At 41.5% G+C, this 27,115-nt stretch overlaps 1 protein-coding gene across 1 annotated transcript in view; it reads right to left on the bottom strand.

Annotated features, from left to right (window-relative positions):
* LOC122797630 (neural-cadherin-like) overlaps positions 1–27,115 on the bottom strand; it is a 796,015-nt gene that overhangs the window by 296,768 nt on the left and 472,132 nt on the right. The window contains exon 20 of the mRNA XM_044066174.1: positions 2,400–2,584. Coding sequence (XP_043922109.1) covers positions 2,400–2,584 — 185 coding nt within the window. The remainder of the gene's footprint in view (positions 1–2,399; positions 2,585–27,115) is intronic.

The raw sequence follows: 27,115 nt of genomic DNA, 5'->3' as shown, positions 1-27,115 counted from the left end.
CTTTAAGATGAAATAGTTTAAAACCTTGCACATAGCATGGTTTTGGAATGATTGATGCAGATATAAACAAGCAATATTTGATCCCTACAGGCGTCAGCAGGAGTTAACTGCAGATGCACCTGGAGGTGTCACTCGGATGAGCACTCCCTACTATAGTAGCTAATTTAGTCCCACACAAGGCAGTAAAATCTACTATTTGAAATTACAGCAACAGAATAAAAGATTTGTTTCTGTCTGCTGTCTGACGATAACATGCCCCTGACTTCATGTTCTAAACCTAGAAAGTTACTAGAAAAACAGGATGTATGTTCGCCTGGTTTACTGAAGGATACGAAATCTGCAGCGTAAATGTATGCCATTATTTTGATACTTTCGTCCTCAGTAATTTTTCTGAGAACCACAGACTTTATAGGGAACACACCCAACATATGAGGCAAAATTCTGGACAGTTGAGAGGCATGGGAGATGAGTATAAACCTAATTGACTGTGTTATACTACCTTTCTGAAAGCAGTAGCTAAGTGTCTTATGGCTTTGAAAGCCGGTAAAACCCTTCGTGTTTTTTTTCCATTCATACTGTAACTTGTAGTACATGGAGTAAATAAAACTCCATGCACTACAAAGAATTCTGAGTAGTTTGCCAGTTGTTAACCTAATATTATGTGTTCTTGGCATCCATCTCTAGATTACATAATAACGTGGTTAGAATTGACGAACTTCTCATAATTCTCTATGTTATGATCAAAGGGAACTTGTGGGTCGATGTACTTGCAGTTACAGAGAGAGAGGCTGAAAGTATAGGAATGCCAAGTGTTTTACAGCGGTCATATAATTTTTTGTAGGTTCAGGTGCTCCAATGTAATACAAGCTACAGAGAAAAAAAAACAGAAATAAACTATAGGAGTACAAAGTGTTTTACAGCCTAGAAAGCTGCAATTATCTTCATTCTTTCCCACATAAAAAGCAGCATGGCGGCACAAAGTGCATTACAGCTGTTAAAGCTGTTTTAGTTTCCGGCAGTTTTTTTTTTTGGTAGTGTTTGCTATCTATGCTGTAGCATGAAGGAAGACCATAACAGCACTGAAAAGTGCTTAACAGAACGTTAAGGTACTTAAAGTGTACCACAGCAGTTTTAATATACATAATGACATTTTGTAACTTAAGTGTTGTGATGTATTTTCTGCCCCATCTTATAAAAGCCATGTAGGCAATTGCTTAATAAAATGCTCTGTAAGTTTTTTTTTTATTATTAAGGATCCATCCATATAATGCTGCTGAATCCCTTGCTGGAGTACACAGGTCACAGGTGTGCACCCATTAAAGTCTATGGATGCATCTGCACGTGCTTCCTCTGTTGATATCACAGAAGGCAACGGTCAATTAATTTTTTGGTGATGTTACATAGGGAGAAAAAACAGTTTACTAAGTATTTTATTTTAAATGTTGCAAATTAAAACAGACATGGATGGGAAGGAAATTCAGCAGTGCATGGGAGTCACTACATGCAGTGATGTATACTGTGAGTGTAAAACCATGAACATACACTTTAGGAATTTTCTTATTCCTAATACTGAAGCATGACTGACACCCGACCCCTCATATAGTACATTGCTGTTTTTATTGCTTTGTACCATGTATGGTATGTCTGCTGGTGCTGTCCATATGATGAGTTGGTTTACTATCAAATTTTCAAATGTAACTCCGTCGACTACACTTTTGTCGAACACGGAAAATCGAAAACGGTAACGTCGAACTCCAAAAGCCAACCTAGGAATGGGTTTTAACATGGGTCGGTTCCTAGGTTGGCTTTTGGAGTTCGACATTACCGTTTTCGATTTTCTGTGTTCGACAAAAGTGCAGTCGGCGGACTTGCATTTGAAAATTTGATAATAAACCAACTCATCATATGGACAGTACCAGCAGACATACCATACATGGTAAACCGATGAGTTGTTTGCCTTTGCTTTTTATCATTCAAGGTTTTTTTTAACTGTCTTTTACTTACTCTGAATATGGACACTATTTCTGGGAACATTCCTCTTCAGGCCACCTCTGTAAAAAAGACAGACGATTTTGTTTGATAACCATATAAGCTGAAGTACTGGAAAATTAAGTCAGTGAACGAACAAGCTTACAGCAAATCGTTCTAGACCACATTGCTTTGCTCTAGTAATCACGGCATAGAGCTCCACTTCCTTTTTACAGTCAGCACCAAGTCTTTGTCACACTACAGTTTCTGCACATATAAGTGTACCCACAGAAAGCTTTGCTTGTAATGGAAATAGAACTAATTAAAAATGTTAAAATTACTATTATTTCAAGACAGTACACCAGAGTTAAGTGAGATTTGAATATCCATGCAAACTTTTAAAGCGATGCTCACATCTTAGTGTTACTTACTTTCCATTCTTATAGACCCGGCGTTCGAAATGGCTTCTTCCCCCATACAATGTACTGTGATCTTCACTGTAGAAACCACATCAGGCCAAATCCCATCAGACACCCGGACCTTGAAGTGGTATATTCCAGGGGTTATACCTTCTTTGATAGTGAATTCTCCAGAAGTTTTATTTAAAATAAAATGCCTGTAGTAGAATTTAAAGGTTAAAAATAAATAAATAAAATAAACAAATAAATAAATAAAACAAAAAAAACAATTATCTTCAAATGATTTTTGCTACTTTAGTTCTGGATTAACACATACAGTCCTTTTTTCACACTTGTGAAGAAATGACTGGACTAAGCAATGTACAGTTCCCCTGATGTGCATTTCCCCAATCTCTATGTACCACTTTGCCCTACTTTCTCTTTTCCTGACTCTCTCTATTTTGATTATATTCCTTCTTTCTCCTCTCTTTGTATTTCAGATTCGTAATTACTTTTTATATGACTGTAAAAACCTCTGGTGGCTACTTCCCTATCTAATATAGTCATACTCAATTACCTTTTCCCTGTAATGGGAGGCTTAATTTGTAATCTTCTGAAACACCATGTAAGTATCCGTTACTTTTTTTGCTAATATTTATGTTAAATATTAGGCTTCACAGTACACTGTTAATGAGTCAGTAATGCACTCCAGGCAAAAACTGTCAAACGGAACCAGCTCAGACAGTGCCTTGCTACCTTTAAGCAATCTTTAAGTAATAGAACAGACTGACAGTTCCTGAAGTCATTCTGAATACATCGGGTTTTCAAACCCTATGATTGTTCTAGTAAGGAATCATGGTATATTTTCGAGTTGTTTCGGGTGGCTTGTTCAAAGGTTAAGAAATGCAGGCATACTGCATTCAAAGATGTACAAGACCAGTGATGCAAGTGGCCCGATAATTCCTCAAGTGACTAACCATGCCCTTTACAATTAGATGAGCAAAAAATATGCCTTTTTTTACTTGAAGCTTAAATTGTTACCCTTGTGCTTAGATCTTTAATGATTGTGTCATTTTTTTATGATTCAGCTACTTTGTAATCACAACATTTGCCAAGCTTCATAATAACATTCAAGATTAGGTCAATATGCAAGTAATAATGCCTAAGAGGGTATGCATTACTATGTAAATAATTTATACACAGGGATGTTGTGAGTATCAATGCTACAGCTGGGGGGCATCTACACCCCTGGGAGTGCATTATTTACACAGTAACACACACCCTGGAGGACACTACTGGGCTTAGAAACCAGGATGTTAAATTGTTTTATTTTATTTATTTATTTTTATTACTATATTTTTTTTATACTGCGGTGGTGGTGCTGCGGTAGCATTGTCGCCTCACAGTAAGACATTGTCCTGTTCGATTCTCAGCTAGAGCGTCTTCTGTGTGGAGACATGCGTGAGTGGGCGTACCTTCGTTGAAGGTTGTGTGTCAGGGCCGGCAACTCGGCACGTAAAAATCGACTGCCAATCATGAGCGGACCAGAGTTCTGCTGTGGCGACCCCTAACCGGGAAAAGCCGAAAGGCACAACAACTATATTTTTTTTATATATTTTTGATGTAAAAAAGTTCCTCTGCCTAAGGTTTCAGACTTGCTGTAGAATATGTAATTGTCTCTCTCTTTCTCATACACACACACACACACACACACACACACACACACACACACACACACACACACACACACACACACATTACAACCACTTGTGTCCTCAGAATCATCACTCTGCAATGCATATTATTTTTAAAAAAAGTATTAAGGCTTTCTTTCCCCCCCTCACCCACTTCCAAGTTCCTCTCCCATGCCCTCTACTGCCCCCTGATTTTGCCTATATTGCGCACCACTGTGTATTTACTGCTAGGTAGATCACTGAGAATTAAAACAATCAATGCTGCCAGAATTTAAAACTTCTATACCTTTATGTTGACTGGCTGCCTGTAACAGTCAGTGCTTTCTTCCTTGTCTTCAAATTACACACTCTAAACTACAAAGCTCTGTTTAATGAGTGTAAAACATTGGCAGCCATTTTTTCCACCATCCAACCTTCACATCACCATAATATACTGCCATGGAGTGGTGGACTTCTTTTTAAGTGGGCATTACCTGCACATTAACACCCTGCTGGAGAACACTTATTCTCCAATCAGGGTGGCAACGTACAGGTCATCCACTCTCTAATACTCACTACAGCACCAAAGGTGGAATTCAACATTTTGAGCTAATTGGGTTAATCAATCTGCAGTCGTTACCATATCTGGTTATACAGAATCCAAGACCCAATTTTAAATATAGGAAGAACAGTCCAAAAATAGCTGGCCCCAGTACAGAGATCTGTGGGATTCATGGTAACCCCTATCAAGATAAAAAGGTAAATCCCCACCCTAATCTACTATATCCTGTTGTTTTTTTTTTCAGTTCAGTCATGCATGGCTTGACATTTAATGCTTTTATTTTGTCAGTTATTCCATTAGGTAGAAGAGTTCAAATACATGCCTTAGCAAAGGTCACAATAAGAAGCATGCACTCTCAGTCTGTCATTAAGCATATCTGTTACTTCTTCAAAGGAAGCCACAAGATTCAATAGGAAAGATCTCCCCAGAACCATTACTGTTCCACATCTAAAAAACATGTTCCACGTCTATCTGTTATACAACAAGCACAGAATTTCCAGATAGAGATCATCCAGAAAGATTAGGAGAGAACTTAGAGGAAAGAAAAATACTTGCTCAAGAAAAACTGTCAAAAGCTTCAAATGCAAATTTGCATTCATAAATACAAAAGATTCATGCGGGTGGCCACGGTGGTGCAGCGCTTAGCGTTGTCGCCTCACAGCAAGAATTTCTCTGGTTCAATTCTCCGCTGGGGTGCCTTCTGTGCGGAGTCTGCATGTCCTCCCTGTGGTTGCTTGGGTTTCCTCCGGGTGCTCCGGTTTCCTCCCACATCCCAAAGACATGCAGTAGGTAGATTGGACACTCTAAATTGGCCCTAGGTGTGAGTGTGTGCATGTGTATGCCTTCTGTGGAAGGTTGGGCGCCGGGCTGGCAACTCGACACTGTAAAACTCCACTGCCAATCATGAGCGGACAGATGATCCGCTGTGGCGACCCCTAACCGGGAAAAGCCAAAAAAAGAAGAAGAAGACTACAAAAGATTCATGAAAAACATTACTAGACTAAGAAACTTTGGGCTGCCTGGAAAAAGAAGTGACAGAGTAAGTTGAAAAATATAAATAACAAAACCCAGAGATTTTTGAAAGGTTATAATAAAAAAATTAGAGACATACACACCTCCAGATTGGTCAGACAGTATGATGTGCATAAGACAATCCAGGTACAGTTAACCATTGACAAGACCCCTATTCAAATCATAGCTAGCTACAGGCCCCCAACTTTGACTCAAGATGCCCACTCCATCTATCTAGACCTCTTTGAATCTATCACACTCAACCCTTTACCCTGATTCTGGGTGACTAACTATCCAACCATAGACTGGAAGAACTACTTATGCCAAAACACAAATGCCCAGACATTTCTTGATTTTGTCAATGCAAATGCCTTGGACCAGCTGATCGACAACCCCACAAGAGGTGATAATATTTTGGACTTGGTATTAACCAACATGAGTAACCACTGCAGCATCCCTACACTGTCATCCTCCCTGGTAAGATCCAACCACAAAACAGTCACTTTCAAAGTCACCATCTACCCTGACCCCCCCTAGCTAGGGTCAAACAAGAAAACTTCTCCAAAGCTGATTACAACCTCCTGAGGGAAGGTATAAACAGCTTCACAGCCTCCCCTATGTAAGAACTGGCACAAATGTCCAAATCTATACCAAAGTACTATACAAGCATTTATATAGCAGCATGGAATCAGGAATACCTGACAGGACAAAATCCTCCTCCTCTAGGAAGAGTAAACCTGTCTGGTGGACATCTGCAGTAAATAAACTCTATAATAAAAGGAAAAAAATCCTGTCAGGACCAAGAAGGATCAGGTGCCTAATTGGAAGCAATTTCTCCTTAGCCTGAACAAGCAAATACGAGCACTAGTGAAATCCTCCAAAGCAAACTTCGAGTCCAAACTGGCCACATCTACTAAAGACAATCATAAGGCCTTCTTCACATATGTCAGCAATCTCAAAGGAACCACTCAAACCTGCTCGGAACTGGTGGTCAAGGACACCACATACACAAATGTCGTAGATATAGCCAACCTGGTAGCAGACTAGTTCAGTGAAAACTTCACCCCTCTGTCCCCCCATCAGTAAATCAGGACATCCCCAGCACCTGTGCCCCTCCCCTTATCTCTAGGGAGCAAGTCATCACTGCCCTCTCAAATGCAAAATATATAGCCTCCATGGGACCCAATAACATCACAGGCTGCATCCTATATGAACTCAGGCAGGAACTTGCAGCACCATTAAGCACCCTAGTCAACCACAGCCTGAGTATTGGCTTCATCCCAGCTGAGAGAGACAGCCACAGTCATCCCTTTGCACAAAGGTGGAGCATCCATTGATCCAGGAAATTATAGACCCATCAGCCCAACTAGCCTAATCTGCAAGGCCATGGAACAGATTATCATGGACCTCATTAACAAGGACATTGACAACTTCCAAATACTTGATCCCACACAGTTTGATTTTCATAAGAGGAGGTCATGCCTGTTAAAACTGGTTGACTTCTTTGAGACAGTCACCAAAGCCATGGATGAGGAGAAGACGGTGCATGCCACCTACCTTGACCTGTTCAAAGCCTTCAACACTATTCCCCACTTGGGTATAACAGATAAGCTCTCTCATCTAGGTCTCAATCTGTATGTTACCAGAAGGGTAGCAAACTGGCTCACTGACAGAACCCACCTAGTCAAAATAGGGGAAGCCACCTCTAGCAGTAGATTTGTAATGAACAGTGTACTCCAGGGATTGATCTTGGGGCTTCTGTTTGAGATATACTTTTCTGAGGTGCAGGCCAGAATCAGTGGGCTATGGCTGACCACGTTTGCAGATGACTGCAAGGTGGGTGCTGTCATCTATTCCCCAAGAGATGCAGACATCCTCTAAGAGGGTCTCACCCAGACAAATGACTGGTGCCAGAAACATGGCCTCAAACTGAATGTCAAAAAATGCATTATCATCCTGTCTGGGGAGAGTGACGCCCCCACAAATTATCACATTAATAACAAGGTCATAAGCATGCACTCAGTCATGAGGGATTTGGGCACGCAGATTGATAGCAGCCTGACTTTTGACCACCATGTTGCTTCCACTGTACAGAAAGCTTTCGATATGGTACACTTTATAAGTAAGGATATCTCATCCAGGGACAAGGAAGTCATAACATCCCTGTATTATTCCCTTATAAGGCCCATTAATGAGTACAGTGCCCTGTTTGACATGTAACTCGCACAGGACATGCAGCAGCTGGACAGACGGCACAGGTTCCTCACCAGCAGAATATGGGGCCTCAAAAATCTACCATACACAGATAGACTAAAAGTCCTATCCCTCTACTCAGTTTCATACAGACTACTCAGAGGTAACCTTTGTCTGGCATACAAGGCGATCTTGGACCCTGCCTGGATGGGACTGCTGCATATCCACAAATCAAGCTCCATTCGAGTAACCTGCATGTACTGGCTCAACCTGGTCTGTGACATGAGTAGGACTTATTGACAGGACAGATTTGTATCCCAGAGACTACCCCATCTATAGAATAGACTCCCTCTTCAGGTCAAGCAGAGTACTTCTTCACCTCTTTTTAAGTGCAACCTGAATAACTGGATGGAAAATAGAAAATACATCCCTGGGATTCCACCCGTATCCCTGCTGGACAGGGGAATCAGGTGTTGATTTGTCTAAACATGGGCTAAACTCTTGGCTATGCTTATAAAGGCCTCAAAGCCAATAGCCTAGTAACTTCCAATGATCCTATGATGTAGTTACATAAGCATGCACCGTACACTGAGCAAAACACTCATTACTTCCCCTGTCCCCATGCTGTAGCACACACTTCTACATGTTGTAGCTACATAACCATGTACTGTACACAGAGCACAACACTCATTACTTCCCCATAGTTACATACCAATGTACTGTACCTGTACACTGAAAACAAGACTCATTACTTCCCCTGCCCCTATGCTGTAGTACACGTCTACCTGTTGTAGTTACATAAGCATGTACTATTCACTGAGCACAGCACTCATTACTTCCCATGTCCCTATGCTGTAGCACAAACTTCTACGTTTTGTAGCTACATAACCATGTACTGTACACAGAGCACAACACTCATTACTTCCCCTCCCCATGCTGTAACACACTTCTACATGTTGTAGTTACATAATCATGTACTGTACCTGTACACTGATAACACTCATTACTTTCCCTGTCCCCACACTGTAGCACACTTCGCCCCGTTGTAGTTACATAAGCATGTACTGTACACTGACCACAACACTCATTACTTTCCCTGTCCCCATGTTGTAGCACACTTCTACTTGTTGTACTTACATAAGTATGTACTGTACACTGAGCACAACACTCATTACTCCCACTGTCCCAAAGCTGTAGCAGACTTTTACATGTAACCAACATAGTCCTGGCACTCTAGGAGGTTGAAAATAAAATTTCTTAAGCACAGCGAAATGTGGAACCAACACCTTTATTGCATAAACGCAATTACACCACAATAGCGTTTTCATCTTCAATTATACTTCCTCAGATGCAAAACAGATTTACCAATCTGTGACTTCCTTTTATTCCACACACAGTACATACAATTATTTATTCAACCAATAAAAAATCAATGCTTTAAAATCATTCCGTTCCCTAAAATGAAATACATTTAAAAAAACTCATGTTGACAAGTATAAACTAATTAATTAATGAACACCTATCTATAGTACCCATTTTAAAGATGAGAGCTAAAGAAAAAATCTTAGCTATAGAAAATAATAGGTTAAAGCTTAAACATTTAGTGGCGTAGTTGGGATGTTTATATATATATATATATATATATATATATATATATATATATATATATATATATATATATTTTTATACTTTTTCATACATTTCTATATACATTTTTTATATAATTTTTATACATGTATACATATATTTATTTAATATTTGTGCATTATAAATTTTATATATTTTTAATATAACAAGATTTTATTCAATATAAGTAGTTTATTATTTACTGTTGGTGTGTATATTCTGTAACATGTAAATGTTAATTAATTAGTTTATATTAGTTTATACTTGTCAACATGAGGATTTTTAAATGTATTTAATTTTAAGGAACGGAATGATTTTAAAGCATTGATTTTTAATAGGTTCATAGGTTCATACTAGGCTATCTGCCCTAGGGTATTTATAAACCTAGCCAGAGTGTGTTTGGTTTTCGCCACCCATTTTAAATTAATTTTGCTATGCCCTTTTTCGAGGTTAGTATACTGTGCCTCTGTCTAACAGTGACACAGAAGTGATACCCGGGGTAAACCTACGATCTCCCATCCACTCATCAAGATTCCTCTTGAAGAGAGTCAATGAGGGACTCTGCCTAACCTGGACTGGGATTTTATTCCAGAGTGAAGGGAGCCTCTGGGTTATGAATCTGTCCCTCCAGCATGTCCTATTTATTTCAGTGCTGAGGTTCAAGTCTCTCGAGCGCGTAGCTCGATGGGATTTGGATTTTCTGAGGTGCAGCATGTTCATTAATTCCGGGTTGGACATGCCTTTATACGTCAGGCACAGATCGCCTCTGAGCAGGTGGTATGCCACTGAGTAGAGATGGAGTTTCTTTAACCGGGCAGCATATGGCAATCTGTTTGAGCCCTTTGATCCTCTTGGTGAGGTACTTTTGGGGTCTTTCTAGTTGCTGCAGGTGTCTGGTAAGGTACATCCCAAAAGGGGCATTGTACTCAATTATGGGTCTGATGAGGGATAAGTAAAGAGGCACAATGACCTCCCCTGATCTAGATGTGAATCCCTTCATGATTAGGTGGGCTATATAAAATGTTTTCTAACCACTTTGGCCACGTGGTTGTCAAATGAGAGATTGCTATCAACTTGGGTCCCCAGGTCCCTAATTACTTCTTCTGTACTTAATGGATTACCACCTATGTGGTAATTTGTGGGCACTTTGTTTTTGCCAAAGGGGATGACTATACACTTTTTGGCGTTTAGCTTGAGGCCATGGCTCTGGCACCAGTTGTCTGTTTCTATAAGGCCCTTTTGGTGGATGCTTGTGTCAGCTGGAGAGTCGATTATGGCACCCAGTTTACAGTCATCTGCGAACTTGGTCAGCCACAGTCCTTCCATGTTGGCCTGTACCTCCGAGAAATATATACCGAACAAGAGAGGTCCCAGGACTGAGCCTTGTGGGACACCACTTGTAACTGGTTTGGAGTCTGACATGGCTCCAGCAATTCTAACCATGTGGGTTCTGTCCTTGAGCCAGTTTGCAACCCATCTAGTGACATAGGGGTTTATATTTAAGCTGGTGAGCTTATCTATAATGCCCGAGTGGGGTATTGTATCGAAGGCTTTTGCGAGGTCCAGGTAGGCTGTGTGGACCACCTTCCCCTCGTCAATGGCCTTGGTGAATTTTCAAAGAAATCAACCAGGTTTAAGAGGCAGGATCTGCCCTTAACAAAGCCAAACTGGGTAGGATCCAGTGTATGTAGGTCCCCAATATCTTTATTTATGAGGTCCGTGATGATCCTTTCCATAGCTTTGCAGACCAAGCTAGTCAGGCTTATGGGGTGATAGTTTCCAGAATCCGTTGAGGCACCACCTTTGTGGAGAGGGACCACTGTTGCTGTACGCCACTTTTGGGTACATATCCTGTAGTAAGGCTGAGATTGAACAGTAGTTTTATGTTTTGGTTTAGCTCTTCTTTGAGTTCATGTAGGACGCAGCCCGGGACACTGTCTAGTCCCATTGATGCTGTGTTTTTTGCTTTGGAGAGGGCAGCTCTTACCTGAGCATCTGAGATGTCAGGGGGGCAGCACTCTGCTGGGATAGATATTTGCCCTTTTGGTGGGGAGTTTGCTGAACCTGTCAGCTAGGATGTTGGCAATGTCTGTGGGTTCAGTGTATTTTTTGTCATTTTGGACTAATTCTGAGCATATCTGGGAATTCCCACCCAGGTTCCTAACATAACTAAAGAAAGCCTTGTGATTATCCTTAGTGTCCTGTGCAATTTTTCTCTCGAAGCTGGCCTTAGATGATTTTTATGAGTGCCCATAGTTTTTTGCTAATACTGATCAGAGATGCCTTCCCTTTTTGGGATTTTGCTCTATCATGTAGTAGCTTCCTCCTTCTATTGTATAGTTTGTTTATGGCTGGGGTCCACCAGCCAGGATGTCTGCCTTTGGAGGATTGGGTCTTGGTTTTATTTGGGATTGCGTGATCCATGCATTCCTGAAGGTGTTCATAGAATGCGTTTATAAAGGATTCTGCGGTCTGGGCCGTATTTTCCACAGGCCCGGAGGCTTTGAAGGATTCCACCTCGGTTTTGAGGAGTGTGAAATTTGCTTTAGAGAAGTTTTTCACTGTGGTTTTCAGGGCAGGGGGTGGAGTCGGGATGTGAATATCCAGTGAGATTAGTTTATGGTCTGATCTTACCAGTGAGGGATACACTTCTGGTCTGGAGCATAGAGTCCCCATGTTGGTGATGATCAGGTCCATTATGTTTTCCCCTCTTGTGGGAGTGGTAACAAGTTGTTCCATAGCATTTGAGTTTATAAATTCTAGGAACCTTTGGGCTAGGTTGTTGGAGCTAGAGTAATGCTCCCAGTCTATGTTTGGGAAGTTGAAGTCACCCAATATAATGGTGTTTGGAGAGACCTTCATATTTTCCAGTGTTCTCAGGAAGGCGAGTGGGGTTCCTGGGTTTGGGAGGGTGGTCTGTAGCAGGCTATAAACTGGAAGGCAGTTTTACCCACTGTTAGTTGCACATAGATAGTCTCTGATGCTTCATGCTGTGCCACCAACCTGGAGGTGTGGGTATGTTTGACGAATATTGATACTCCCCCTCCTTTTGTGGTTCGGTCCAAGTTTTGGGGCCGAAAAGCATGGTATGAGGTATAACCTGGTAGTGCTGGGGTGCTCTCAGGAGCCTTGAACCAGGTTTCTGTTACTGCACAGATATCGATGTTCTCCATGCTAAGGAGAGTTTTGAGTGTGTGCATCTTGAGGTTTAGACTTCTGGCATTGAGTAGCATTACTCTTAGTTTCTTATCCCTTGTGATACCTATGGAGGTGGGTTTGTCTTTTGAGCCTCGCCTAAAAAAGGCACTATGGGGGTAGCAAGAGCCTTTGCCAATATCCGAAAGCCCAGGGGTGACAGGTGCAAGCCATCCCTAGCGAAGCATCGTGGCTTGTCGAGCATGTCATCCCAGGTTGACAGGCATTGGATCACTTTTGAATGACACCAATACTTAAGCCAATTGTTGAAATTGATCATTTTGTCTTCATATTGTGGCATCATTCTTGGTGAGGGTAAGATGCTACTCAAGGTCAGGGTCATACCGGCCTGGGCTACATGCTCAGAGAGCTCCTCTATGTCTCTTTTCATGTAGTCCAGGGAGGTACGTCTCAGGTCATTCACACCAGCATGGACAATGACTGAGTCATATTTGTACTTGCCTTGGACTGACCTGAGTGCTTGTATTATGTGGCGGATCCTAGCGCCCGACAGGAAGCTCACCGTGACCTTCTCCTTGTTCAGCCTGGTGAATGGGACGTCAGTGTGCCTGACGATAGAGTCACCTATTACAAGTGTATCAGGTGTGTTGTTTAGCCTTAAGGGCTGTGACTGTTCGGCACACTGGCTTTGTGAGCTATGTGTTGTACGTGTTTTGTTTTGGGGTAATGGTTTCTTGGGTGTCTGCTTTGGAGGTCTCTGCTGCTTAGGCAGATTTTTATTTAGAGTTTCTGAGTATGTTTTTGTGTGTTTATGTGTTTAGTTTGCTGTCGTGGTAGGCCTATGTGAGACTGGAATTGTAGTGAGTGTGGTTTCCTTCTCCTCCTGACTGGTTTCGCCAGTACTAAGTTGAGAGAGCTTAGCCTCCAGTATGGCTATATGGTTGCATCTCTCACATGTGTTGGAATTTGTTGGGAGGAGGAGGAGAGGGTTGTCTGTGTACATGACGCAGTTGTAACATTGCCTCAAGATTCCCAGATTCACCAGCTGGACTGGAGAGGAGATTGACAACTGACCTTTGGACATGCTAGAATAGTATTGGGAATTCCTTTATAATTGAAAAAAAAAGGGCCAATGGGGAACAAGGTACTCAAGGGGAGTTTGTGAGGGTGTAGTGCTTTTAATTTTTTAGTGCTGACTTATATAATTGCTTTAGTGAGCAAGTGCCACGTAACTTAAATGCAATGTGTTACAGGCAACTTAAATACAAAAACGACAAACGGTAACTTTCTTTCAAGTGAAACAAGGAAATAAGTACAGTAAGCAATGCAGATATCACTAGGGATCCACAGAAGCGCTGAAAAAACGCGTTTTAGGTGGAATTAGCGTTTCAGGGAAATAACAAGCAAACAAACAACAAGCATACAAACAAAGCTAGATTCAGCAGGCCTGAATCTAGTCTATGCTACAGCAAACAAGGTGTACCAATTTCAGTAAGAAACAGTTCAAATATGCAGGCACTATAAGCCTTTAACCAGAAATTCCGAGCTCAGGAGGGCATAGTCAAGCCTCTCCTCCCACAAGAGTGCAGACTACGAACCTTCTTAATGTAAAATAACTGGCCTGAAGCCCAAGTGCTTAAACCAGAACTAATACACTTTTAGAATAACAGACACTGAGCCAACTTAGAAGGATGTAAGCTACCTGTCCTGCCACCACAGTGCAGGCCACAAACCTTCCTAATGTAAAACAACTGGTCTGAAGCCCAAGTGCTTAATCCAAAAGACTTAGAATGATAGCTACACTTTAATCAAGTTACTACCAAGTAGTGATAAATAATTTTTTATTGGTTGAATAAATAATTGTATGTATTGTGTGTGGTATAAAAGGAAGTCATAGCTTGGTAAATCCGTTTTGCATCTGACGAAGTATAATTGAAGATGAAAATGCTATTGTGGTGTAATTGCATTTATGCAATAAAGCTGTTGGTTTCACATTTCGCTGTGCTTAAGAAATTTTATTTTCAACCTCCTAGAGTGCCAGGACTGTGTTGGTTTCATTTACTTGTTACTTTGGGCACTCTTTCCTCTGTTCCATTTTGGTGAGACTTCTACATGTAGTTACATAAGCATGTACTGTACACAGAGCACAACACTCATTACTTCCCTGTCCCCATGCTGTAACACACATCTACATGTTGTACTTACATAAGCATGTACTATACACTGAGCACAACACTCATTACTTCCCTGACCCCATGCTGTAACACACTTCTACATGTAGTTACATAAAGCATGTACTGTACACAGAACACAACACTCATTACTTCCCTGTCCCCATGCTGTAACACACTTCTACATGTTGTAGTTACATAAGTATGTACTGTACACAGAACACAACACTCATTACTTCCCCTGTCCCCATGCTGTACCACACTTCTACATGTTATAGTTACATAAGTAGGTACTGTACAATGTGCACAACACTCATTACTTCCCCTGTCCCCATGCTGTACCACACTTCTACATGTTGTAGTTACATAAGCATGTACTGCACACTGAGCACAACACACATTACTTCCCCTGTACCATGCTGTAGTTCACTTCTACATGTAGTTACATAAGCATGTATTGTACATTGAGTACAACAGTCATTACTTCCCCTGTCCCCATGCTGTAGCACACTTCTACATGTTGTAGTTACATAACTATGTACTGCACACTGAACACAACACTCATTACTTCCCCTGTCCCCATGCTGAAGCACAATTCTACATACTGTAGTTACATAAGTATGTACTGTACACTGAACACAACACTCATTACTTCCCCTGTCCCCATGCTGAAGCACAATTCTACATACTGTAGTTACATAAGTATGTACTGTACACTGAACACAACACTTATTACTTCCCCTGTCCCCATGCTGAAGCACAATTCTGCATACTGTAGTTACATAAGTATGTACTGTACACTGAACACAACACTTATTACTTCCCCTTCCCCATGCTGTAGCACCCTTCTACATGTTGTAGTTACATAAGCATGTACTGTATAGTAAGTACAACACTCATTAATTTCCCTGTCCCGATGTAGCACCCTTCTACATGTTGTAGTTACATAAGGATATACTGTTCACTGATCACAACACTCAGTACTTCCCCTATCCCCATGTTGTACCACCCTTCGACATGTTGTACTTACATGAGCATGTACTGTACACTGAACACAACACTCATTAGTTCCCCTGTCCCCACGCTGTAGCACACTTCTACATGTAGTTACATAAGCATGTACTGTACATTGAGTACAACAGTCATTACTTCCCCTGTCCCCATGCTGTAGCACACTTCTACATGTTGTAGTTACATAACTATGTACTGCACACTGAACACAACACTCATTACTTCCCCTGTCCCCATGCTGTAGCACACTTCTACATGTAGTTACATAAGCATGTACTGTACACTGAGCACAACACTCATTACTTCCCCTGTCCCCATGCTGTAGCACACTTCTGCATGTTGTAGTTACATAAGCATGGACTGTACACTGAGCACAACACTCATTACTTCCCCTGCCTCCATGCTGTAGCACACTTCTGCATGCTGTAGTTACATAAGCATGTACTGTACATTGAGCACAACACTCATTACTTCCCCTGCCCCCATACTGCAGCAGACTTCTGCATGTTGTAGTTACATAGGTACGGACTGTACACTGACTGCAACACTCATGACTTCCTCTGACTCCATGCTGTAACACTTCTACATGTAGTTACATAAGCATGTACTTTACACTGAGCACAACAGTCATTGCTTCACCTGTCCCCATGCTGTAGCACACTTCTACATGTTGCAGTTACATACACATGTACTGTACACAGAGCACAATACTGATTACTTCCCCTGTCCCCATGCTGTAGCACACTTCTACATGTTGCAGTTACATAAGCATGTACTGTACACCAAGCACAACACTCATTACTTCCCCTTTACCCACACTGTAGCACACTTCTACATGTTGTAGTTACAGAAGCATGTACTGTACACTGAGCACAACACTCATTACATCCCCTGCCCCCATGCTGCAGCACACACTTCTACATGTTGTAATTACATAAGCATGTACTGTACACAGAGCACAACACTCATTACTTCCCCTGTCCCCATGCTGTAGCACACGTCTACATGTTGTAATTACATAAGCATGTACTGTGCACAGAGCACAACAGTCATTACTTCTCCTGTCCCCATGCTGTAGCACACTTCTACATGTAGTTACATAAGTATGTACTGTTCACTGAGCACAACACACATTACTTCTCCTGTCACCATGCTGTAGCACAGTTCTACATGTTGTAGTTACATAAGCATGTACTGTATAGTGAGCACAACAATCATTACATCCCCTGTCCCCATGCTGTAGCACACATCTACATGTTGTAGTTACATAAGCATGTACTGTACACTGATCACAAAACTCATTACTTCCCCTGTCACCATGCTGTAGCACACATCTACATATTGTAGTTACATAGGTATACACTGTACACTGAGCACAACACTCATTACTCCTCGTGTCCCAAAGCTGTAGTAGACTTCTACATGTTGTTACATAAGCATGTACTGTACACAGAGCACAACACTCATTATTTCCCCTGTCCCATTGCTGTAACACACTTTTACATGTTGTAGTTACATAAGCACGTACTGTACCCAGAACACAACACTCATTACTTCCCCTGTCCCCATGCTGTAACACACTTCTACATGTTGTAGTTACATAAGCATGTACTGCACACTGAGCACAACACACATTACTTCCCCTGTCCCATGCTGTAGTTCACTTTTACATGTAGTTACATAAGCATGGACTGTACATTGAGTACAACACTCATACTTCCCCAGTCCCTATGTTGTAGTACACTTCTACATGTTGTAATTACATAAGCATGTACTGCACACTGAACACAACACTCATTACATCCCCTGCCCCCATGCTGCAGCACACACTTCTACATGTTGTAATTACATAAGCACGTACTGTACCCAGAACATAATACTCATTACTTCCACTGTCCCCATGATGTACCACACTTCTACATGTTGTAGTTACATAAGCAAGTACTGTACACTGAGCACAACACTCATTCCTTCCCGTCCCCATGCTGTACCACACATCTACATGTTGTAGTTACATAAGCATGTACTGTACACTGAGCACAACACACATTACTTCCCCTGTCCCATGCTGTAGTTCACTTTTACATGTAGTTACATAAGCATGGACTGAACATTGAGTACAACACTCATTACTTCCTCTATCCCCATGTTGTAGTACACTTTTACATGTTGTAATTACATAAGCATGTACTGTACACTGAACACAACACTCATTACTTCCCCTGTCCCCATGCTGAAGCACACTTCGACATGTTGTTTCATAAGCATGTACTGTACATTGATCACAACACTCATTACTTCAGTTGTCCCCATGTTGTACCACCCTTCTACATGTTGTAGTTACATGAGCATGTACTGTACACTGAGCACAACACTCATTACTTCCTCTGTCCCCATGCTGTAGCACAATTGTACATGTTGTAGTTACATAAGCATGAACTCTACACTGAGCACAGCCCTCATTACTTCCCCTGCCTACATGCAGTAGCAGACATGTGTAGTTACATAAGTATGTACTCCACACCTAGTACAACATTCATTACTACCCCTATCCCTATACTGTAGCAAATGTCTACATGTTGTAGATACATAAGCACGTACTGTACAATGAGCGCAACACTCATTACTTCCACTGTCCCCATGCTGTAGCACACTTCTACATGTTGTAGTTACATAAACATGTATTGTACACAGAACACAACACTCATTACTTCCCCTGTTCCCCATGCTGTATCACACCTCTACATGTTGTAGTTACATAAGCATATACTGAGCACAACACTCATTACCTCTCCTGTCCCCATGCTGTAGCACACTTCTACATGTTGTAGTTACATAAGCACATATTGTACCCAGAACACAACACTCATTACTTCCCCTGTCCCCCATGTTGTAGCACACTTCTACATGTTGTAGTTACATGAGCATGTACTGTACACTGAGCACAACACTCATTAGTTCCCCTGTCCCCATGCTGTAGCAGACTTCTACTTGTTGTACTTACAGAAGTATGTACTGTTCACCGAGCACAACACACATTACTTCCCCTGTCGCCATGCTGTGGCACATGTCTACATGTTGAAGTTACATAAGAATGTACTGTACACTGAGGACAACACTCATTACTCCCCATCCCAATGCTGTAACAGACGTCTACATGTAGTTACATAAGCATGTACTTTACACAGAGCACAACACTCATTATTTACTCTGCCCCATGTTGTACCACCCTTCTACATGTTGTAGTTACATAAGCACGTATTGTACCCAGAACACAACACTCATTACTTCCCCTGTCCCCATGCTGTAGCACACTTCTACATGTTGTAGTTACATGAGCATGTACTTTACACTGAACACAACACTCATTACTTCCCCTGTCCCCATGCTGTAGCACACTTCTACCTGTTGTAGTTACATAAGCATGTACTGTACACTGATCACAACACTCATTACTTCCCCTGTCTCCACGCTGTAGCAGATTTCTACATGTTGTAGTTACATAAGCATGTACTGTACACTGAGCACAACATTCATTATTCTACTGTACCCATGCTACTGCAGAATGGTACCTCCTATACTGAGCCAACATATATTGCCAATATACTAGCCGAGAGACTCAGTACTAACTTTACCCCTCCCCCCAAAGGACCAATCACAATACCAGTAGATTGCCAGGCACTCAGTATTACTGCAGCACAGGTTAGAACAGCACTGTCCAAGACCATAAATACAGCTTCTATGGGACCTGATAATATTCCTGGCTGTGTTCTACATGAACTACAGCATGAACTGGCACCTCACCTGTGTGCCCTGTTTAATCAGAGCATCACTTCAGTCTTTGTCCCTACCGAATGGTGCACTGCTACAGTCATCCCTCTCCACAAAGGAGGAGCAACTACAGACCCCAGGAATTATTGCCCCATTAGCCTGATGAGTCTGATATGCAAAGCTATGGAATGCATCATCATGGACCTAATAAACAAGGATATAGAGAATCTCCAACCTCTGGATCCTACACATTTTGGTTTTGTGAATGGTAGATCATGCCTGCTTAAATTGGTCGACTTCTTTGAGTCAGTCACCAGAGTTGTGGATGAAGGCAAGGTGGTTCATACAGCCTACCTTGATGTGGCCAAGGCCTTTGATACAATTTTCCACTCAGGAATCATAGAAAAACTCACTACGCTAGGCATCAACCCCTATATCATTAGGTGGATTGCAAACCGGCTTACAGATAGAACCCATAGTTTGAAAGTAGCTGACTGTAAGTCAGACTGCCGATCAGTCACGAGTGGAGTCCTACAAGGTTTGGTCCTGGGTCCTCTCATGTTTGGTATCAACGTTCCTGAAGTTCATGCCAACACGAAGGGACTCTGGCTGACAAAGTTAGCAGATGATTGCAAGTTTGGAGCTATTATTAACTCGTAAAGCACAAGTAGAAACAAACCCAGAAAGCACAAAAGATACCACAGTCACCTTGCTCCAGCTGTAGATCAAAGTTGGAAATCAACTTAAAAAGAGCCAAAAAGCTGTAGTCTTAACGCCAATTTATTAAGAACGTTTTCGCCAAACTCATTAGTATGGCTTCTTCAGAGAAAATCACAAACAGTAGCGGAATGCCACATTTATTCAAAACGACTAAGGAATAAAATTAATTAAAATAAATTGGCGTTAAGACTACAGCTTTTTGGCTCTTTTTAAGTTGATTTCCAACTTTGATCTACAGCTGGAGCAAGGTGACTGTGGTATCTTTTGTGCTTTCTAGCTATTATTAACTCCCCAAGTGATGTGGACATCCTACAGGAAGGCCTCAATGAGACCAACTACTGGTGTCAGAACCATGGTTTAAGCTCAATGCCAAAATATGTGTCGTCATCCACTTTGGACAAAACCTGGTTCCCTTGAATTACCACTTTGATGGTAGTCCACTGAACACAGAAGGCGTTCATAGGTTCATAGGTTGGTACTAGGTTATCGGCCCTAGGGCCTGTACAAGCCTAGCCATAACAATTCTCTGGCTATTTCTTCCCACACTATTTACTTCCGTTATAACAGATTTGGGAATACAGGTTGACAGCAACCTCTCTTTTGACCACCACATTGCCACTGTGGTCAGAAAGTCCTTTGATGTGGCACATCTCATTACTAAAGGTTTTGCATCCAGGAAGAAAGCGGTCATTGTCTCCTCTACCATTCCCTCATTAGACCAATCATGAGTGCAATGCCCCATTTGGAATGTACCTCACTATACACCTGCAACAACTGGAAAGGCCGCAAAAGTACCTCACAAAGAGGATCCTAGGCCTTAAAGACTTGTTCTATATGGAGAGACTCAAAAAACTCCAACTATTCTTTGTCTCATATCACCTACTTAGAGGCAATCTCTGATTGACTTACAAAGCCATGTCTGACCCAGCTCAGTTAGAAATGCTATATCTAAAGAAATCCCAATCCCTCCGCACCACATGCTCCAGAAATCACAAACTCATTACCATAATCAACAGAACATGCTGGAGGGACAGATTCATAACCCAGAGACTGCCCATGCTATGGAATAGACTTCCCATACATGTGAAGCAGGGCACCTCAAACCTTCTTCAAGAGAAATCTTGATGAGTGGATGGGAAATAGAAAATTCATCCCAGGGATCACTCCAGTGTTTCTACTCGACAGAGGCACTAGGAACTAAGGTCGGGTGGCACAATGCCAGAGTAATCCTATGGGCTAGGCTTGTAAAGGTTCCAGGGCCATTAACCCAGTACACACCTATGAACCTATGAACCTATAACCATGTACTGTACACGGAGCACAACACTCATTGCTTCCCCTGTCCCCATGGTGTAGCACACTTCTACATGTTGTAGTTACATAGGTATGTACTGCCCACTGAGCACAACACTCATTACTTCACCTGACCCCATGCTGTAGCACACGTCTACATGTTGTAGTTACATAAGCATGTACTGTACATTGAGCACAACACTGATTAGTTCCCTGTCCCTGTGCTTTACAAAACTTCTACATGTGGTAGTTACATAAGCATGTACTGTACACTGAGCACAACACTCATTACTTCTCCTGTCCCAATGCTGTAGCTCACAACTACATGTTGTAGTTACATAAGCATGTACTGTACACTGAGCACAACACTCATTACTTCCCCTGTCCCCACGCTGTAGCAAACTTCTACTTGTTGTAGTTACAGAAGCACGTATTGTACAGAGCACAACACTCATTACTTCCCCTGCCTCCATGCTGTAGCACACTTCTGCATGTTGTAGTTACATAAGCATGTACTGTACACTGAGCACAACACTCATTACTTCCCCTGTCCCCACGCTGTAGCAAACTTCTACTTGTTGTAGTTACAGAAGCACGTATTGTACAGAGCACAACACTCATTACTTCCCCTGCCTCCATGCTGTAGCACACTTCTGCATGTTGTAGTTACATAAGCATGTACTGTACACCGATCACAACACTCATTACTTCCCATGTCCCAATGCTGTAGCTAACAACTACATATTGTAGTTACATAAGCATGTACTGTACACTGATCACAACACTCTTTACTTCCCCTGTGCCCATGCTGTAGCCCCCTTCTACATGTTGTAGTTACATAACTATGTACTGTACACTGAACACAACACTCACTACTTCCCCTGTCCCCATGCTGTAGCCCCCTTCTACATGTTGTAGTTACATAACTATGTACTGTACACTGAACACAACACTCACTACTTCCCCTGTCCCCATGCTGTAGCACACTTCTACATGTTGTAGTTACATAAGCATGTACTGCACACTGAGCACAACACTCATTACTTTCCCTGTCCCCACGCTGTAGCAAACTTCTACTTGTTGTAGTTACAGAAGCACGTATTGTACAGAGCACAACACTCATTACTTCCCCTGCCTCCATGCTGTAGCACAGTTCTGCATGTTGTAGTTACATAAGCATGTATTGTACACCGATCACAACACTCATTACTTCCCATGTCCCAATGCTGTGGCTCACAACTACATATTGTAGTTACATAAGCATGTACTGTACACTGATCACAACACTCTTTACTTCCCCTGTCCCCATGCTGTAGCACACTTCTACATGTTGTAGTTACATATGTATGCACTGTACACTGAGGACAACACTCATCACTCCCCATCCCAATGCTGTAACAGACTTTTACATGTAGTTACATTAGCATGTACTGTACACATAGCACAACACTCATTGCTTCCCCTGTCCCCATGCTGTAGCACACTTCTACATGTTGTAGGTACAGTATTATGTACTGTACACTGATCGCAACACTCATTACTTCCCCTGTCTCCAATCTGTAGCAGACTTCTACATGTTGTAGTTACATAACCATGTACTGTACACTGATTACAACACTCATTACTTCCCCTGCCCCATGTTGTACTACACTGCTACATGTTGTAGTTACATAAGCATGTACTATACTCTGATGACAACACTCATTACTTCACCTGTCCCCATGCTGTAGCACACTTCTACATGTTGTAGTTACATAAGCATGTACTGTATAGTGAGCACAACACTCGTTACTTCCCGTGTCCCCACGCTGTACCACATTTCTACATGTTGTAATTACATAACTATGTACTGTACACTGATTACAACACTCATTACTTCACCTGCCCCATGTTGTACCACACTGCTACATGTTGTAGTTACATAAGCATGTACTGTACTCTGATGACAACACTTATTACTTCACCTGTCCCCATGCTGTAGCACTCTTCTACATGTTGTAGTTACATAAGGAGTACTGTACACTGAGCACAACACTCATTACTTCACCTGACTCCATGCTGTAGCACACTTCTACATGTTGTAGTTCCATAAGCATGTACTGTACTCTGATGACAACACTTATTACTTCACCTGTCCCCATGCTGTAGCACTCTTCTACATGCTGTAGTTACATAAGGAGTACTGTACACTGAGCACAACACTCATTACTTCACCTGACTCCATGCTGTAGCACACTTCTACATGTTGTAGTTACATAAGCATGCATCGTACACTCAGCACAACACTCATTACTTCACCTGACTCCATGCTGTAGCGCACTTCTACATGTTGTAGTTACATAAGCATGCATCGTACACTCAGCACAACACTCATTACTTCTTCTGCCTCTGCCTATGCCCTTAGTTACTAAAGGTGTGGGCATGGCAGTGTACGCTTCTCTTTGCCGACAGGGAGCTCATTGCAGCCAAGTTTATCTGCAGCTGAATATCACTTCAGTCATGTGTCCCAAACCAAGTGTACCACAGGGAAAGTCTCACTGCTTAAGGCACTTGAACCTGTATCCAACTCCAACAAATGGACATAATACTCTGGCACATTATAAAGGATTTTGTGGTAGTGTTAAAATAGTTTAAGAGGCATTTTTACACAAACAAAAAAATCGGAACTGCCTTGCTTTTGTAGCAAATCACGGTGTTAGGATAACTCTTTCATAATCTGCATGTTCAAATGTAAAACTTGTCTCTTCCCCTAAGTAATCGTAAACATGTTTATCTCTTCTTCATTTAACAGTTTACATTGTTTGCTTTTGACTCCCTTTTTTACCTGGGTACTTTTGTGTAGTTTATGTCCACCAGGGAGCTCATTTTGTCTACTCCTCCCTTTAGATTGCATGCAGTGTCAAAGCCTTCAGCTTATTAGTTAACTTACTGTGCAATTTTCATTGTTTTACTATAGCCTACACCCCTGTCCATATACTGCCCCCCTGCCCCCACATCATTATTCTCCTGCTATCATTAAGTGACCCCAGTACAGTAACAGAGACCAACAACATTTCTGCAAGCTAAGTAGTGACACTTTTTACACTTAGAATCTTATTAATTTTGTAATACTATTATACAATTGTTTTGTTGAATTTCTTACCAGTATGTGTTCATTATCAGAGAATCATTGTTAGTATCCAGTGCAGATTTATTTTGGTCATTAAGGATAGCATCCCACACTGCCATTACAAGTGTACCATTTATTGTATCATATTTTCTACTGGTAAAATCTATGAAAGAAGATTTATTTTATGAATGAGTTTGATTTTTACTGTTAGATTAAAAGGAATGTTATCATGATCTGTATTAATTCCAGATGGTATGATGTTGTTGAAACAGAATTATCCTGGGTTTGTCAGTGTAAGTAAAACATTGCGATTCCTGGCTGGATTTTATATACTTTACATGAAACTGTCTTCATGTACATAATTATCACACTGACAGTACTGCATTTTCACTTACCACAACTCCTATAACCATGATAAAAATATATTAAAAAGAAACCCACCTGTTTTACAGCCAATAACCTACGAATAGCATACCTCAAAGGATCAGCAGAAGCCAATGCATACATACATCTAGAAATCACACTCTCCAAGGAGGAATAGCCCCACACTCTGGAAACATGCATACATAGTATCTAGAAATCACACTCCAAGGAGGAATAGCCCCCACACTCTGGAAACATTCTTATGTTATCCCTTAACGTAAAGATGGCAAATCATTAACACTATTAAATCTACAGATCTACAAGCATCCTGTCCTCTCTATTTAAAATACACAAAAATGTGTTTAGGATATAACAGTAGATATAAAATGTAACAGGAGATATGGAATGCAACAGTAGATATAAAATGTAATGGTAGATGTGGAATGTAACAGTAGAGTAGATATAAAATGTAACAGCAGATACAGGCTGTAACAACAGATCTAGCAGTAAAAATAAAATGCAACAGTATATATAACATGTAACATTATATATGGAATGTAACAGTAGATATAAAATGTAATGGTAGATGTGGAATGTAACAGTAGAGTAGATATAAAATGTAACAGCAGATATAGGCTGTAACAGCACATCTAGCAGTAGAAATAAAATGCAACAGTATATATAACATGTAACATTAGATATGGAATGTAACAGTAGCTGTGGGGTGCAACAGTAGATACGTTGTTGCTTTGAATTGCTTGTTGCTTAGCTGTTTGCAGCTCATCTGCTTGCTGGTGAATGCTCATTTGTATATTCCAGAGTGAGACACTCAAATACACAGACTGTAACTTTGTAACCTTGGAGGCAGTGTATTTCTAGATTGGAGGGTGTAGGGGTAAAGACACCACATCAGTGGGCACAGGTAAGCTTGTATCCTGGCAAAAAAAAAACTTGTTTTACATTCACTTCTGATAGCAAGCATAACGTTCATTTAAAGATTCCCAGAGAATTAGTGAAATCTGAGCTGTTGGTGTTTGAATTAATAAAGTACATTAATAAATTCTATTTAAGTCCTTCTAGCCTGGCTGTTACCTTTCTCATTGGACAAGCTCTCAATAGAAGCAAACTGTTACTTTATTTCCTTCTGTTAACCTCTAGGGTGACCTTTGGTCAACCTAATTCCATCCTGAATGCCACTTCCTCATTTTAAAATCCTCATGCTCCACATAAAAGTTGGTCTATGTATTCACAACCCTTCATGTGAAATAATATCTCTATTTTACCCCCCCCCAAAAAAAAAACCAGTCCCAGACATCAAGATTCCTCAGTGAACCCCCTACTGACTTATTCATTCCCCCTTCTAGTAACATTTACCAAATTCCTTCCCAGTCCAAAGTAAGATTCATATTATTCATTTGTTCTTTGGTCTGGGGGAGAGAGAGAGAGAGAGAGAGAGAGAGAGAGAGAGAGAGAGAGAGAGAGAGAGTCGGTCCATCTGCTATCCTTCAGAGGTCAGAGTCAAGAGTCAGGAGGCCTTCATACATACAAAGGGCACCTCCTTACTGCAAGCACTTCATTGCAGTGCCTGGTGACTGCCACTGTGTTACTAAGGGATAACAAGCAGTCCTCTGCATGTACCCAGGAATGCCCTACTGGCCAATGTGTGGTGTGAGACAAACTCTCCCCCCAAGATGAGTGAGCTGACATCAGCCGTTCAGTCCCATCTCCCTGCCTCAATCCTTCTGCAGTACGAGCTATTTGCAGAAGTGGAGTCATCTGGGTCATAGTCAGGGGATCATCCCATTATGCCACAGGGCTGAAGCCCCCTCACCCATTTTCAAATCATGTCTTGTTGCTCTTGTGCATAGGTTCATAGATTGGTACTAGGCTATCAGCCCTAGGGCCTATACAAGCCTAGCCATAGCAATTCCCTGGCTATTTCTTCCCACACTATTTACTACCCTGGATCCCTGTCTAGCAGGGCAACTGACATGATCCCCGGGGTGAATTTCCTTTCTCCCATCCAATCATCAAGGTTCCTTTTGAAGAGGGCCAAAGAGTTGCTCTGCTTGACATGTATGGGCAGTCTA

This window comes from Protopterus annectens, chromosome 3.part1, assembly GCF_019279795.1.
Source record: "Protopterus annectens isolate FY-2018-M chromosome 3.part1, PAN1.0, whole genome shotgun sequence".
Lineage (NCBI taxonomy): Eukaryota > Metazoa > Chordata > Ceratodontiformes > Protopteridae > Protopterus > Protopterus annectens.
Note: the sequence above shows the minus strand (reverse complement) of the source record. Positions and strands in the feature narration are given on the sequence as shown.